The 16,650-nt window shown below is 46.1% G+C and overlaps 1 protein-coding gene across 1 annotated transcript in view; it reads right to left on the minus strand.

Moving 5' to 3' along the window:
- The window catches only part of UBR4 (ubiquitin protein ligase E3 component n-recognin 4), a 131,434-nt gene that overhangs the window by 52,972 nt on the left and 61,812 nt on the right, over positions 1-16,650 (minus strand). Inside the window, 10 exon segments of the mRNA XM_018054764.1 lie at positions 301-408; positions 1,045-1,141; positions 9,604-9,778; positions 10,499-10,636; positions 12,146-12,250; positions 12,712-12,889; positions 13,005-13,135; positions 14,844-14,955; positions 15,562-15,683; positions 16,436-16,576. Coding sequence (XP_017910253.1) covers positions 301-408; positions 1,045-1,141; positions 9,604-9,778; positions 10,499-10,636; positions 12,146-12,250; positions 12,712-12,889; positions 13,005-13,135; positions 14,844-14,955; positions 15,562-15,683; positions 16,436-16,576 — 1,307 coding nt within the window.

Raw genomic sequence — 16,650 nt, forward strand, 5'->3', positions numbered from 1 at the left:
GGACTTTCCAGGCAAGAGTACTGGGGTGCCACTGCCTGAGGCCAAGATACAGACAACCCATTTATCATTTTCAGTGCGTGGAGCTACAGAAGGGCCACAAGGGCAGTGACCTGGTCTTGCTCTCATTTATAGCCAGATCCACAGAAGTATGCCTGGGCCGAAGTACACACGGAAAACATTTCTAATGGGTCTGCCTCGGTGGAGAGCCACCCCCGTGACTCAGGGAAGTCTCTCTGAGAGAGGAAGGAAAAAAAACTGATCTCAGTTACTGCTCCTCACACAATGACGCTCAAATGTCACCTTCTTGTCCATGCCCAGCTCGGCTATCAGCTGGGAGAGCAGGTTGTCCAGGGCCCCCTTGTCCTTCTCGTCTTCCCCATCCAGATCTGTAGTGAGCATCAGAATGACCTGCGGGCCAACAGAGAGGCAAAACGTGAAAGCCAGTTCCCTATAGAGCAACAACTCTAAACACCAAGTGTTTCACATGAAATCCCAATCCTCCTGCCTGCCCTGTCAACTGGAACTACGGCCCATAGAAAGGTTCAAAATCCTAAGGATACCAAGGTGAAGGGTCCAGAGTCAGAGAAATCAAATGATGGTATATGCTACCCTTGGCAACGCCGAAAACGTTCTGCAAGAAGTCCGCACAACTAACTGACTAACCGACATCATATCCAAGTGGCTTAAGATACAGCACTGCGCTGTGCTGAAGAACAACTGCCTCAGAGGAAGGCAGCTAGCAGCCCTCGCTCTGTCACTAGCATGAAGACGGAGACACTAAACAGACACTCAGACTCTGGAGCAGACTTTTGCTCCTTGCTCCGTCAGTAACTAGCTGGGGGGCTGCAGACATTATTTTTAATTCTCTGGTCCTTGATCTTCTCATTTATAAAATGAAGGACTGTAACCTGCAATTCAAAATTATATTCCATTATTCTATGACCTAATACCACACAAAGTCTCTCAGAGGCTCGGTGGGAGAAGCGTGAGCCTGCTGAAGGATGCCCACCTGTGACGTGACAGACCCGGGTGAATGCGGGGTACCTGCATGTACGGGATGGCCCGGACACCTCCGACACTTCGTAACTGGGGCAGAGTTTGCAGCAGTCTCTCCAACAGCATCAGACGGACCATGTGCAGCCTAAAAGACCAGGGAAGATACACAAAACATGAGCTAATACACAAACACTAGCCAGCTGAATATAGTTCTTTCTTCCTGCCAGCAAGGTAAACAAAGAACCGACTTAGGAACAATCCTAGCATTTAAGACAAGCCTTTGGAATACTATTAACAGCAACTCAGAAGGAAAAATCTCACTTTGCTAGAGTGGAGCCAAACTGTTTCAAGATACAACTGATGGTACTGAAAACTTACTTACAGGAAAGCTAAAAACTATTGCTCAAGCAATCAGGTCCTTGCTGTTCTCACTACTCAAGCCTTCAATAGTAGGCTTTATGGCTGTTTTCACGCGTGGCCCTATTCTGCCTCCAGGCATTATTTCCTGGAACCCTCCCATCTATACGTTTCATGTCAGTCAGAAGCACAGCGACCCAGCCCTTTCCTCTTGCTTCCCAAGTCATTAGGAAGGCTAGTCACTGCTCTGCCCTCTCACAGCGTAGCCATCCTTTTTCCTAGTGTAAAATTCAAACTCAACATCAATACAAGAAACATGAGCCCTTCCACATACACAGCAGGCCACTACCTTGCCTTCTTCATCTGCCGATACACACCTGGGCTTCTGTAGTAAATGTGTGTGTCTGCGCCTCCAGTGAATACGCCAATCCAAGAGGACCGATATGGGGCTATCCTGGTGGTCCAGTTGCTAAGAATTCACCTTGTACTGCGGGCCACAGCAGCATGGTCCCTCGTCTGGAAAGACCCCATATGCTGCGTGGCAACTAAGCCCGAGCGCTCCAACCATTGAGCCCACGGGCCCTAAGGCCTGTGCTTGGCAACAAGAGAAGCCACCCCCCAGTGAGAAGCCTGCACACCACAACTGGAGCGCAGCCCCACTGGCCACGACCAGAGAGGGTTCATGCACAGCAGCGAAGACCCAGCTCAGCCGGAAACAGACAGATCCTTAAAAAGAGGGAAGAGGACCACCACGAAAATTAATCAGGGGGTTGTGAACAAGCTGGGTGGCAGCCTCACCTAACACAACCTTACACAGATCAACAGTGCATTTGCTGAATCAATCAATGGATTTACTCTCATAATTAATAAGCCATTTTGCTTCATTTTACTTTACGGACTATGTGTAAGAAGCCACATGCCTACATTCTTTTTTTAAGTGTGATTATCATGTATTACATTTCCTAACAGGTATCCAGAATATTTTCAAAATAATAAAAGCCTGAATAAAAATAGAGTCTTGAATTATAAATGGCAATCATCCTAAAAAGAACTTGAAAGAATGAGCTAAACGACCTTCAGAATACAGTGATACACACAAGCCCGCGCATGCATCTTTGAATAATTCGACCAGCTCGGAGGGGACGACAAATGAGTAAAAACTGCTGAGGAACCAATGAGGTACCAGTGACAAAAGATGGGATGGCAGCAACAGCTCAATATTTTTAGGATGAAGCATATGAGTTTTGAGACAGGTTAAAATCCTCAGGTTTGGAAAGTGTGCATGTAAATATACACACAAAGGAAAAAGTCAAAATAAGGAGCAGAGTCTTGACCTGGACCAAGATCATGCCAGACTCCTGCCTGTTCAAACTCTTAAGATAGAGTGTTTTCAAGGAAAAAACTACACACTGTACCAAAAATTGCAATTTCCTCCTCGCAACTTAAAGTAAAAGCAATTCAGTTATTACATTATTTTAAAAAGTCACTTAACAATTCCTTAATTAACTTATTCCTGAAAAGTAACGTTAATTTAAAACAACTTTAGCAAATTCCATTAGCAATATGGAGAGGTTACCTACATTGACCTTCTAGCTAGAAGTAACTGAAAACAGTAAAAATATGTAACATCATTTTAGAAGTGATGAGTCTCAAGAAATTTCAAATGATCACAATTACACAGTACATTCCCCAGCCACAGTAAATTAAACTATACATCAATAACCAAAAAATAATTAGAAAATCCTCAGATGTTTGGAAATTCGGCAACATATTTCTAAATACCCCATGGATCAAAACTTTAATCACAAAAGAATTTCGAAACCATCTTGAACTGAATACCAATGAAAATACAACATATCAAAATATGTGGGCTCCTGTCAAAATAATATTTAAAGGGAATTTTAGAAAGAAGTATATAACTTCCAATAAATATAGAAAAATAAAGGTTAAAAATGGATGATTTAACCATCTTAAAAATCTAAAAAAAAAAAAAAAAGGAAAATTAACCCACCACCAAAAATAAGATAATAAAATGAAAAAGCTAGTAAGAGAAAAAGGAAACAATAAAGAGTATAAATGAAACAGAAAGCAAGTATACAAAAGAGGACAATCTAAGCCAAAAACCTAAGAAAAATTGGTTCTTTATAAAGTTGATAATTTCTAGCAAGACTGACTTTTGGGGGAAAAAAATGTTACCAATGCTAAAATGGAAAAAAGGGGTATCATCACAATTCCTAAAGGCATTAAAAGGATGATAAAATATATTATGAACAACTTCATGACAATAAAACGAACAAATTCCTTGAAATGTACAACATACAAAGACTGACACGTGAAGGAAGAAAAACACTTCCGTGTCATTTAAAGAATGAGTCTGCAGGTAAGTCTTCTCTTAAAGGAAGTCTAGATCCAGATGATCCCACAGGTCAATTTTTCTACAGAGGAAATAAAACCAATCTTATACAACCTTTTGTAGAGAACAGAGAAGAGGAAACACATCCTCACTCACTTTACGAGGCCAGAATAACATGAATATCAACACCTGACAAAAATGTTCCAAAGAAGAAAAAGTACAGGCCTAAATAAAACACTGGCAACTCAAATCCAGTGATACAAAGGATAAGACACCATGAGTAGGTGTCCCCAGAAAGTTGGTTTAATAATGGAAAATATCAGTTACTGTAATTTACAACCTTAAAAAGAATAAAGGAGAAAAGACATATAATCAACTAAGTGGAAAAAAGCAACTGGAAGGCTCCAAAAACCAATTCGAGATAAACCTGTTGCTCTTCAGTCAACTAAGCTGTATCTGACTCTCTGTGACCCCAAGGACTGCAACACGCCAGGCTTCCCTGTCCTTCACTATCTCCAAGGTAAAATATCTCCCAGCAAACTAGAAACAAAATTTGATAGAGAATGTCGTAGAAAACCCTCCAGTTAACATCATACTTAACAGTAAAATGGTAAACCTTTTCTCCTGTGTCTGGGAATGAGATAAGGTTTTCCACATTACCACTTCTGTCCAACCCAAAACAATAAAGCAAGAAAAGGCAATTAAAGGTATAAAGACTGGAGAGAAAAAAGTTAAATGTCATTATTTACAGAAGACAGGATTATTCATGCAGAATTTATGATAAGAATTAATCTAATAACCAAACTCATAATTAGGATTACTCTAATTATCAAAATCTATAATTAGAATTTAAGTGAATTTAGAAAGATCACTGAATACAAAATTAAAATAAAAGCAATAAAGACGTTACCAGCAATGAAGAAATTATTAGGTCGGGGGTGAGTGAAGATAAAAATCCAGAAGGGTAAGCAGAGCCCTGACACTGATTTTAGGACATCTGAAAAGTTGAGGCCATGATGCTCTGAAAGCAGTTTGGGCACCAGGCTGCTAGGACCTTACAAGGCATCTGGACTAGGGAGAGGACAGCCAGAGTCTGCCCCACATGGGGACGGCCCTCCATGAGAACCTCAGGAAAAATCCACAGAAGAAGAAACATGAGTCTGAAAGTAACAGAAATAGACCACTTCTCCCAGGAGCCTGTGAGAAAAATCAGCTGCCTCAAATCTTGACACTGACATAAAAGTAGGGAAAAAAGCATTAGCTGCTGAAATACAGTCCCGTTCATTTTTTCCTTTTAGTTACTACTTTTTGTGTCCTATTTATGAAATCTTTGCCAACCATCAGTTATGAAGACATTTTCTTCTGAAACCAATAAGTTTTCTGTGGTGACCTAGATGGATGAGATTTGGGGAGAGGGTTCGAGAGGGAGGAGATGTATGGGTGTAACAGACTCATTTCATTGCACAGCAGAAACTAACACAGCATTGTAAAGCAGCTATACCACAATAAAAACAAACAATAAGTGAAAAAATAAAACCAGGGAAGCGTTATCTTTTGCAGTTAAATCCATAGTGCAACTGATTTTTGCTTATGATCAGGTCATAAAACGAAAAAAAGACTCATTTTATTCCAGATTAATGTCCAGCCAGGCCATTGCCACTGACTGAAAGACCACCCTCTCCTCCACGGCACAGAAGAGCCACCTGCGTCCTGAGTCAGGTAACTGTGTATGTGTTAAGTCCGTTTCTGAACTCTAGTCTGTTTCACTAATCTATTTTGTCTATCCTTGAACCAAAATCCCACTCTTACTGAACGCCGCTTTACAATAGGCTATTTCAAATCCTGAAAGATGATGCTGTGACAGTGCTGCACTCAATATGTCAGCAAGTTTGGAAAACTCAGCAGTGGCCACAGGACTGGAAAAGGTCAGTTTTCATTTCAATTCCAAAGAAAGACAATGCCAAAAAATACTCAAAGTACCGCACAATTGCACTCATCTCACACGCTAGTAAAGTAATGCTCAAAATGCTCCAAGCCAGGCTTCAGCAATACGTGAACCGTGAAATTCCAGATGTTCAAGCTGGTTTTAGAAAAGGCAGAGGAACCAGAGATAAAATTGCCAACATCCACTGGATCATCGAAAAAGCAAGAGAGTTCCAGAAAAACATCTATTTCTGCTTTATTGACTATGCCAAAGCCTTTGACTGTGTGGATCACAAGAAACTGTGGAAGATTCTGAGAGAGATGGGAATACCAGACCACCTGACCTGCCTCTTCAGAAACCTATATGCAGGTCAGGAAGCAACAGTTAGAACTGGACATGGAACAACAGACTGGTTCCAAATAGGAAAAGGAGTATGTCAAGGCTATATATTGTCACCCTGCTTATTTAACTTATATGCAGAGTACTTCATGAGAAACGCTGGGCTGGAAGAAGCCACAAGCTGAAATCAAGATTGCCAGGAGAAATATCACTAACCTCAGATATGCAGATGACACCACCCTTATGGCAGAAAGTGAAGAGGAACTAAAAAGCCTCTTGATGAAAGTCAAAGAGGAGGGTGAAAAAGTTGGCTTAAAGCTCAACATTCAGAAAACGAAGATCATGGCATCTGGGCCCATCACTCCATGGGAAATAGATGGGGAAACAGTGGAAACAGTGTCAGACTTTATTTTTGGGGGGCTCCAATATCACTGCAAATGGTGACTGCAGCCATGAAATTAAAAGACACTTACTCCTTGGAAGGAAAGTTATGACCAACCTAGATAGCATGTTGAAAAGCAGAGACATTACTTTGCCAACAAAGGTCCGTCTAGTCAAGGCTATGGTTTTTCCAGTGGTCATGTATGGATATGAGAGTTGGACTGTGAAGAAAGCTGAGCGCTGAAGAATTGATGCTTTTGACCTGTGGTGTTGGAGAAGACTCTTGAGAGTCCCTTGGACTGCAAGGAGATCCAACCAGTCCATTCTGAAGGAGATCAACCCTGGGATTTCTTTGAAAGGAATGATGCTGAAGCTGAAACTCCAGTACTTTGGCCACCTCATGCAAAGAGTTGACTCATTGGAAAAGACTCTGATGCTGGGAGGGATTGGGGGCAGGAGGAGAAGGGGACGACAGAGGATGAGATGGCTGGATGGCATCACGGACCCGATGGACATGAGTCTGAGTGAACTCCGGGAGTTGGTGATGGACAGGGAGGCCTGGCGTGCTGCGATTCATGGGGTCTCAAAGAGTCGGACACGACTGAGCGACTGAACTGAATGGTTGTGCAGTCCTCACAATCCTGTGGGTTTTCTGATACTGCCTTGGTTGACCTTAGTCTTTTACTTTTTCAAATAAATTTTAGAATCAGCTTGTCGATTCTTACACATACAATAAAGCCAGCTGAGATTTTTGACTGGGATTATACTGAACTTGTATCAATTTAGAGACAATTGTTATCTTTATACAATGAATCTTTCTATCCATAAATATAGTATATCCGCTCATTTATTTTCTCTCAACTAGTTTTCATAGTCTTCAATGCAGATGTCTTATATATTTCTACAAGAAGATACAGCTCTAGTTAACTGTAGTTTCGGGTTAAATATGCATATTGAAATGATTAGCACAACTATTACAAGACTGAGCGAACAACCTCCAGACTTGCAGAGGTGGGGAGGTGGGGCTGGAGAGCAAACTAACCAGAAAAGGGCTACAAAGACCGCAGAGAGACACAGAACCAAGCGCAAAACAAACACAAATCAATCAGCGACTAACAGTAGCTAGAAGCAAACTTCCCAGTTCAAAAGTTAAGCGACGATAAAAAGCAACAGTAGACTAGATTTAAAATATTTCAAAGAAACAAACTTCAAAGAACCAAAAATCACAAAGACTACACTACCTGAACACACGTAATTAACCTAGAAATCACATTAAGAGGAAAACCAAGATTAAATAGAAAATGCCTTTTAGGTGAAGCAGTTAAAAAACAAATCCCAGAAAAACAAACAATCCAATCAAAAAGTGGGCAAAAGACCTAAACAGACACTTCTTCAAAGAATACACATGGCTAATAAACACATGGAAAGATGCTCAACATCACTCATTATCAGAGAAATGCAAATCAAAACCACAATGAGGTATCACCTCACACCAGTCAGAATGGCCCTCATCAAAAAAATCTACTAACAGTAAATGCTGGAGAGGATGTGGAGAAAAGGGAGCTCTCCCAAACTGCAGGTCGGAATGTAAACTGACACAGCCACTGTGGAAGACAGTATAGAGACTCCTTAGAAGGGCAGGAGTCCTACCACCATGCAACACAGTGGCCCCTCTATGAGGCACACACCCTGCGAGAGCCCTAGCTGGAAAGACACACGCATCCCAGTGTGCACAGCACGGTTTACAGCAGCTAGGACTCGGACGCAACCTAGACGCCCACTGGCAGATGGACAGATGAAGCAGCTGCGGTACGGATGCACAGTGGACTATTACTCAGCCATAAAAATGAACACAACTGAGTCAGCTTTAATGAGGTGGATGAACCTAGAGCCTCATACAGAGTGAAGTAAGTCAAAAAGACAAACATCATCTTTTAACACATATATATGGAATCCAGAAAGACAGTACCGATGAACCCACGTGCGGGGCAGCAATGGAGACGCAGACTGAGGAGAGACTTGTGGATGTGGGGGTGGGGAGAGGGTGGGGCGGATGGAGAGTAACATGGAGACACGCCACCACCATATGGCAAACGGCCAGCCGGCGGGAATCTGCTGTGTGCCTCAGGGAGCTCACACTGGGGCTCTACAGCAGCCTCGAGGGCTGGGACGGGGTTAACCCCAGTTAACCACCAGAGGTCATCGTCCCCACAGGGGTGCTGCTAGAGTTAAATGGAAGCGCAGGATACGGGAGGAGAGGAGAGGAGATGCTCTTTGACGCCCTCTCAAAACGTCTTCAACACCTGGCTGCTTCAGTTACCTCTTTTCCTGATGGAAATCATTCAGTTCAAAATACTGATTCCTGCACTAATGTGGTAACTATGGGCTGCAAGGAAAGTTAACAAACATTCCATCACAAGTGTGTGTGTGCTCAGTAGTATCCAACTCTTTGCAAATCCATGGACTGCAGCCAGCCGGGCTCCCCTGTCTGTCCCTGCAGTTCTCCGGACAAGACGAGCGGAGCCGGTCGTCACGTCCTCCTCCGGGGGATCTTCCTCACCCAGAGGCCACACCGCGTCTCCTGCGTCTCCTGCACCAGCAGGCGGATTCTTTACCACTAGTGCCACCTGGGTGTATTCTTGGGGCTTTTTTCTTCCTTCTCTTCTATTTCTCTAATCTCCTCTTGGTGAATACATTCACTCCACCAATCCAGTACCAAATACCACCAAAATTTTCTAAAGCGGCTGGATTAGGAATACCATGGATTACTTTCAAACTGCCAAATGCTTCACCAGGGGTATTTCTAGACGTAAATTGACATTTGCTGTCTTAATTCTCGAACAAGGAATTACTGCTAGTATTACTTCACACCTGTCACTGCTGAGCCTAGAACAGTGCCATTTGTAAGGAGAATGCTACAAGATGAGTCTGTGGTTAATGATGAAAGAAGAAAGATTTGAGTAAGGAGGACACATGGTTTTATGACAATCACTGTAAGGGATACAGGCACGCCTTATGAGAAAAACCATGTTATACTTTCTTTGCAACTGACTTGATACAATTGCTGTCAGGACCAGGAGACAGATCTAGAATGCTTCTTACCATTTTTAAACTGTTTCTGAGTCCATAACCTTTACATTTCAAAAGAAAGACACTGCTGTCAGCTCTCCACCTCCGGCAACTGAGGCACCATCCTAACCCGCGAACACGCCCCCCAGGAAAGCCCCCTGCATGCCGGCGGCCCGGCCCTGACCTGTTGCTAGCGTGGACGTCTGCTTCCCCTTCCCCTTCCCCTTCGCCCTCGGAGCCGTCTCCTTCCTGGTGCCCGGTGGTGGTGCTGATGGCGCCAGTGCTTGAACTGACGCTTCCTGGTCCAGCTGGATGCCCCTCTGCCGTGGCATCACCATAGGCACTGCTCCGGCCAGACACTAGAGGGAAATGGTTTAAAAACAGCTAATCAACTTGCAGAGCCTGGTGAAATCCAGTGCATTCCAAAGCTATCTGACTGGTAGCTTAGAAAAATGTTTTCTTTTATGTGAAGCTCAATAAGGATTGAATTCACGATTTCGGCCCCGTGACATTTGATGACTAAAATGACTTTCTGGGTCCCCAAAGACTGTAAGATCCACCCACAAGACTAAGATCCACCCACAAGACTAACCTTAATCTCAGCTGCTGATATATTTCCATCTCATATTTCAGAGGAAGCATATACTGATTTGGGACTCTAGAAAATTATCAGCTACTCTCTATCTCTTTCACAAAAACAAGTTCATATCCAATTTTTAAACAAAGACTGATTTTTTAAGACCAAACCAAAATGGCCGTCACGCTTCCTCATCTCAGAGCCCCGCCCCCACCAGCCAGCACAGATGGCCCTGCTCTATCGCTACACCAGACTGTGAGCGGCAGCACTGCCCCAAATCTCTCCCCACCACGAGAGAAGCGAAGACCACAGCGTGACCAAGTTCAGAGTCATACCACAGCTGTCTCAAATGGACCATGATTTGGAATTACGTACATCGTTTCTTTCTTCCACTGACATTATTAAACTTCCCTCTGCTGAAACCAACCCCAGGACCCAGGCAGGAATCACTACTTTGTCCCCACCCTCTGCCCAAGGAGGTCAGGACCTCCAGCCACATTACCACTGTGCTCGCCAGCCACTGAGTCCACGGCACTGCCCCCGCTCTCCGAGCCCACACTGCCCCCGTGGTCGGCAGGGGAGGTCCGCAGGGTGGAGCCGTCCGTCGCGGCCGTGCTGCCCTCGTCGTCCGAGGCTGGAGCTGAGAGAGTAACGAGAGCTGTTACAGGGAAGACCCCTTCTCAGGGCGAGGGCAGCAGACCACACAGTGTGGTGGGCACAGTGCAGTTCAGACATCCTGTCGTCCAAGGCAAAGGGAAAGACCTGCTTTGCTGGTTAATCACTGACAGGAACAGACACTCTACATGGTGCATCGCACACAGTACTTAGACAGAAGTGGAAACCCAGTTCACTGGGCATTTCCTTCGCTGTTACATCACAGTGCAAGTGAAACAGTGCAGAGACTCAAGAATCCGTGACACGGGCAGTTTTCTAGCTGAAATGCTTCACGGTCACCACAGTCTAGGTGTGACTGACACCTGCTGAGACCAGAGACTAGCCAGCACCATTCAAAAGCATAGATTCTGAATTTTCAGGAGATTTGTTTCGTAATCAATTTACACTAATGCTAGGAAATCACTTATCATGAGCTCTTGAATCAACCCTGGTGGTTGTTTTTTTTTTAATCAGATGGTCCAGAGGGGAGCTCACTGGGAAATTTCAAACTTCCTCATCAGATGCTAATAATGAAGCAAGGAAATTCCCCAGAGACAGCCACAGCATCCAGGATCAGGGCGGAGCTGAGACAGGAGGAAAATGCTGGATGAGATACACAGGGGAGGGAAGCCAAGACAGCCACAGAGCACAGCACGAACACAACCGCGCCCCACAGCAGCGGCCGCCAAGCCTGAGCCGGCAGCAGCTCGGGAAGCCTAGGGGGAGCGACAGGCCATGGCAGCAAGCGAGGGGACAGCCAGTCTCTCCCTTTCTCGACTACGGAGGGAAGACGCCGAAGCCAGAAAGGAAAGCAAACAAGCGCACACAGGGACACGCCAGTCTGAAGATTCTCAATCAACCCTTCGATCACTCAGGGGCTGACTTTCCAGGAGACTGTTCAGATGCTCCATCCTCCTCTATCCGGTCCAACTCTCCACTCAGGATGTTGGGGTTTTTTTTAATCAAATTAGGAAAGACATTGAAAGCAAACACAAAATGAAGTCTGAAGATTTCCTGTGCGTTTGAATTGTGCATAGAAACCCCACCCCCCAAGCTCAGATCCCTGGTGGTGACCCACGCTGACCTGAAGCGGTCACTCCGCTTCTTGTAGCAGATCAAGAGAAAGAAGTTAAAAGGTATGCGCTCTGTTTCTTGTCTCCCTTTCAATCTTGTCTAAGATGTTAGGACTCTGGTGAAGAAGCCTGAAAGCTGTGATTTCAGCCCTAAAGCTGGTTAACCTGCAAGCTGCTCTCTTGGCCTTTCTGGGGGAATCAGCTGAAGCCAGGCAGCATGCAAAGTGGAGGGAAGCAGAGCCATAACGTCTCTGCCGAGCTGCAGTGCTGGGCCTTCCGCGCCCGCGTTTCTAAAGCCAAGGCAGAAGCAGGAAGTCCAGAATGGCCTGTCAAAGCAGCTGCCCGTGACACTCTCACAGCACTGGAGACGAGGCCCGAGGGTCCTGGGGCCCTGAGCCGCGCTCCTTGCTGCGGACAGTTACCTGATGCTGTGGTGTCAGAGAGGGTTCCTGCGTCCAGAGAGGAAGAGCTGGGTGCCTGGCCGGACAGCCCCAGGCTCTGCAGGCCCAGGGCACTGCTGCTGCTGCCTGGGAAACGAGTGGAGAGTGAACACAGCATCCCCGTCAGACCCCATCCACAGCGCCGCCTCGGCCGCCTGCCGCCCTCAGAGCCTACACTCACCAGCGTGTGACCCACTCTGGCCTAGAGGAAGCTACTTAACAGCCACTGCTGTCCACCCACCAAATCCAGTTATAGAGATGGTGGGAGCCTCCTTCGGCTCAGGCAGGACACAGGCTGGAGGAATCCATCCAGCTCAGGAGGAAGCAAGCCTGAAGACCAAACCACCAGCACCATGAGATCGGCCCCAACACTGGGAAGCCCGGCTCAGTCCCTCTCACTCTCCACCTGTGTCTCTGCACAGCTCTCGCCCAGATCGCCCTCTCCCCATGTCGGGGAATAAGCTAAGTCAGCTGGTTATCAGTAACGGCCACACCCTCCTTCCTGTGCAAGGCCAAGGGGCCGCTATGCTCCTGACACTAACTTCTACCTTGCTGGTCCTGCTGCAGGCTCAGGGCAATGGCTAGTTCAACCATGGTCTCGTCGTCTGCGTCAGGCGGGATGTCCAGCATGGGGGGGAAGCCCTCTGCACCTGCCAGCAGGGCCTCCAGGGGAGAGGGGTTGCCATTGTTGACATTTTCCGCTGTCTCCAGGACCATGGACTCAGACTGCAGAGAAAGAGCTCCGTCAGTGTCCCGTGGCCACAGGAGCTTGTGGAAGCCCCCGAGCGAGAGCTGGAGGAGTGTGCCGAGGCTCCTCCTCCTTGCCTGCTGCCAGACTCACCACCATCTCGAAATCTCCGTGGTCCACCTCACTCTGCTCCTGGCTCTCCTGACGGATGTGACCACCATTCGGGATCCCCGATGACTGCATTTTCTCATCTGCGTCATCATCGTCGTCATCATCCTTGTCTCCTGAGTCAGAGAAACCCCCGTCACCTGACGGCGCTTGCTGGATCCTCCCCCGGGACGTGGGAAGACAAGCTACAGAGCAAACAAAAGCCAAGACAAGCTGCCAGCCAGCACCCTGTGCCTCAAGGGTGAATTCCAGGGGGCCAGGTCTGGCCTTGTCCTCTAGCTTCCTGGACCTGGCAGGATCTGGGAAGCGGGGGCTGGCAGTGACAGCTGGCCCCACTTAGGGTAAGTCTTTTCCAGCAGATGAAGGAAAACAAAATCAAAAAACCTTGGATTCCATAAAGCAGAAAAATCTAAGACCAGCAGACCCCAAGAGCTGCCATCAACCCTCAGGAGTCCTTGGGCAAGACAGGGAAAATACTACAATTCATATTGCTTATCTGCTATCGGTCATGGCAGCTTGGGAGTGTTATTTTACTTTTTTCCTCCCCAGAAACAATTGCGTCCGTGAGGTTTTCACACTACATAATTATTATGAGAAGAGCCAACTGAACTGCGAAACCACTGGATGGAATGAGGATAGCACTAGCCCGACCAGCTTCGGGGCGGATGGGAGAGGCGGCCTGAAAACAGGGACGCCTAGGTTGGACTCCAAACTGTCAGAAGAGGGTGGAGACCTCGCCTTCTGCTTGATGGGCTGAACACACATGTGGATGTGGCCTTAACTGGAAACAAACTGCTGCTGGACGCGAGATCCTCCTCAGAGAAAAGATGCACAAATTGCTGCCTGACGCACCAAAGACTTAGATGAGGCAAGTGGCATTCAGGAGGGTTGCCTGAGGGTCGCGAACCTGCACGAGCGCCTCCAGACCTGCGCTGCACCACGAGCAGCCACAGCCACGAGCTACAGTGCGGGCCCCGTGGAATGCTTCAAACTCTTCCAAACACTTGTTTCAGGGACGGAGAATGTTCTACTACTACTGATTCTTTAGATTAACTACATGTTAAAATAATACTTTTTAATACTGGATTATTATTAAGTTCATGTCACACATTTCTTTTTACTCTTTATCAAGTGGCTAATAGAAAACCTTAAACTACCTACGTGACTCTCACTGGAGTTTTACTCCTGAGCCAAACCAAGTAACCAGAGTTACACAAGATACCAAGGCTACAATTCGGACAATTTTTAGAACTGCTTTTACTAAAATATTAAATGTATGTCCTTGACTTGTACCCAAGTGTACCAAGAAGGAACTTCCTTGTGTAATCTGCCTCCAATCTTACTGGAGGTAAGACCATTGAGCATACCACCCATTAGGCAGCAAAATGGACCTTTAACGTAAGAGCGCTCATACCAGGAAGAGCGCTCATTTCAGCTCCTGAAAAATGGAGGGTTTTTTCAGTCACTATGATTTTTGAACTGTTCTCATTTTTTCTTGGCTTTCTAGAAGCTTTCTGCCAAATGCAAGCGCTTCATCTAACTACCACACAGGACTCTGTGATGTAGACTTTACGTCCTTGGCCTGATTTTCCTATTATACCTTTATCTTCCCTTGGCTTCAACTTCGCTTCCTCTTATTCTACTTGCTGTAAGCTTTTTACACGCCATCTTTAATCCTTCACGGCATAAGGCAGAGTGCACCCGTGGACACGGAAACAGAAGTCTCCAGGACCTCGGTCACACAAGCAGCGTGTCCTAAAGCTGTGTTTGCCTTCTCCCCCACCCACCACGCTCACATGAGCCCAAACTCAGACCTCACATTACCCATTGGAGTGTTGCTTCGAGGAGAGGAGGGCAATGTCACGTGTCTCCGTTTGTTCCTTGGCCTGAGGACGCGAATTAGAGCTTGTTTACAAGAGAAGCTCACAGCAGGATCCTGAAGTTGGAAAAAACCATCATTCTTAGGTTTTAATGTTATCTATGATGCTGTCTATAAAACACTTTGCATTCTTGGACCACAGCTTACGCACATGTGGAGAATCTGCCTCCTCTCTCCTGCAACCTGCTGCATCAGGTCAGCGGCCAAGCCCACTCCCCGACCTGGCATCGGGAAGACCTGCACACCGCATCCAGACCTTAGCCCCTGGGAACAGACTGGCAGCCACTTGTCCCTGAAGCCCCTTCGGCTCTCTACACACAGATTTTGCCTTTTCCTCAGAGGACCAGGCTCATCTTAAGTCTGTGCTAAAACCAGTCCTTTCAACACTAGCTTCTGCCCTAGAGTCACAGAAAGCAGACCCTGATGGTGTTCATCCAGGTACTCATTTCATTAATACTTACTGAGCACTGACTGTGAAACAACCATCAGCAACTGGATGAGAAAGACCAAGTCCATTCCCTCTTCCAACCTTTCTTTCCATGGAATGAGTTCCCATTGCCTTCCCTGAACTCTATTTTACTTCATTAGATAGCAAACTTGTAAAATTTTTTTCCAGACGTTAGGCTGGTGAGTTACGATTCCTGGGGTGGTGAGGATACGTACGGGACACAAGAGCATCTGCATGTAGATCCTGGATGCCGTGCTGATGCAGTCCAGCTCACAGGTACAGTAGCCGTGGATGATATCCACCAGCGCGTTGACGGTAGCTTCAATGTGAGTCAGGCCTAAAGGAAGCATACACACAGAGTGCAGGCCATCAGTGTGATTTATGACTTGTTCCATTAATCGTCTCCTAAATCGCTCCAATTGCCCCAAAAGCTTTTCCAGATACCCCGCATCCCAGAAATAAACAGACCTACTCTCTACAGATATCAAAATACAGAGCAGACAAGTGTGAAGAGGTGAGCAGAGTCCCAATGTTCCCAATGATCCCTAGACCTCAGGTGATAAAGACGTCCTGAACACGCGCTTGGGGTTTCCTGCCCAAGCAACACCCAGACACAAGTGAATAGCAGGGGCCTTCTAGTTTTCCAGACTGCCATTCAGAGCTGACTCTCCCACCTAACCCCTGGAGAGTGCAGAGTTAGACACTAAAGGAAGCAAGAGCTCAGAAATCCAAAGACTCTCAAGATGATTTTTAACTGGCTTTGAATAAAGCTTTTCAAGATTTTTTTAAAACAATCATAAACACCACTAAGGAGGCATACACGCACGCGCGCGCACACACACACGCACATACACACACACACGTCTTTATGTGAAGTATGCAACCCGACATGGAGAGATCAAGAAGGTCCCATTCCTCTGCTACACTGCTAAATTCCTCCATCAGGAACATTGATCTCACAGACTTGTATTTCCTAAATATTCACTCTGGAAGAGATGTATGATGAAGGCTCAAGGTGAAGAGTACAATCTGTTCAAAGAAAGAACTTACATCAGGTTTCACTATCAAATGTCCCTTTTAACATGATACCTGGCAGGCAGGCAGGTGCCAAGAAGGCATTCTTGGGTTTGGAGGCGTGGAGTTTCCAGAAGTGGTTCACCAGCTGCGTGATGAAACTACAGGAGTCTCCCTCCAACTGCTTCTGAGGTTCTCGCCCTTCATCTGCTCCTTCTAAGCAGGAGGAAAAAAAAAGTGATTAACGACAGTAAATTGAAGATGGAATTTAATTTGTTTTAAGGTTAACT

This window comes from Capra hircus, chromosome 2, assembly GCF_001704415.2.
Source record: "Capra hircus breed San Clemente chromosome 2, ASM170441v1, whole genome shotgun sequence".
Lineage (NCBI taxonomy): Eukaryota > Metazoa > Chordata > Mammalia > Artiodactyla > Bovidae > Capra > Capra hircus.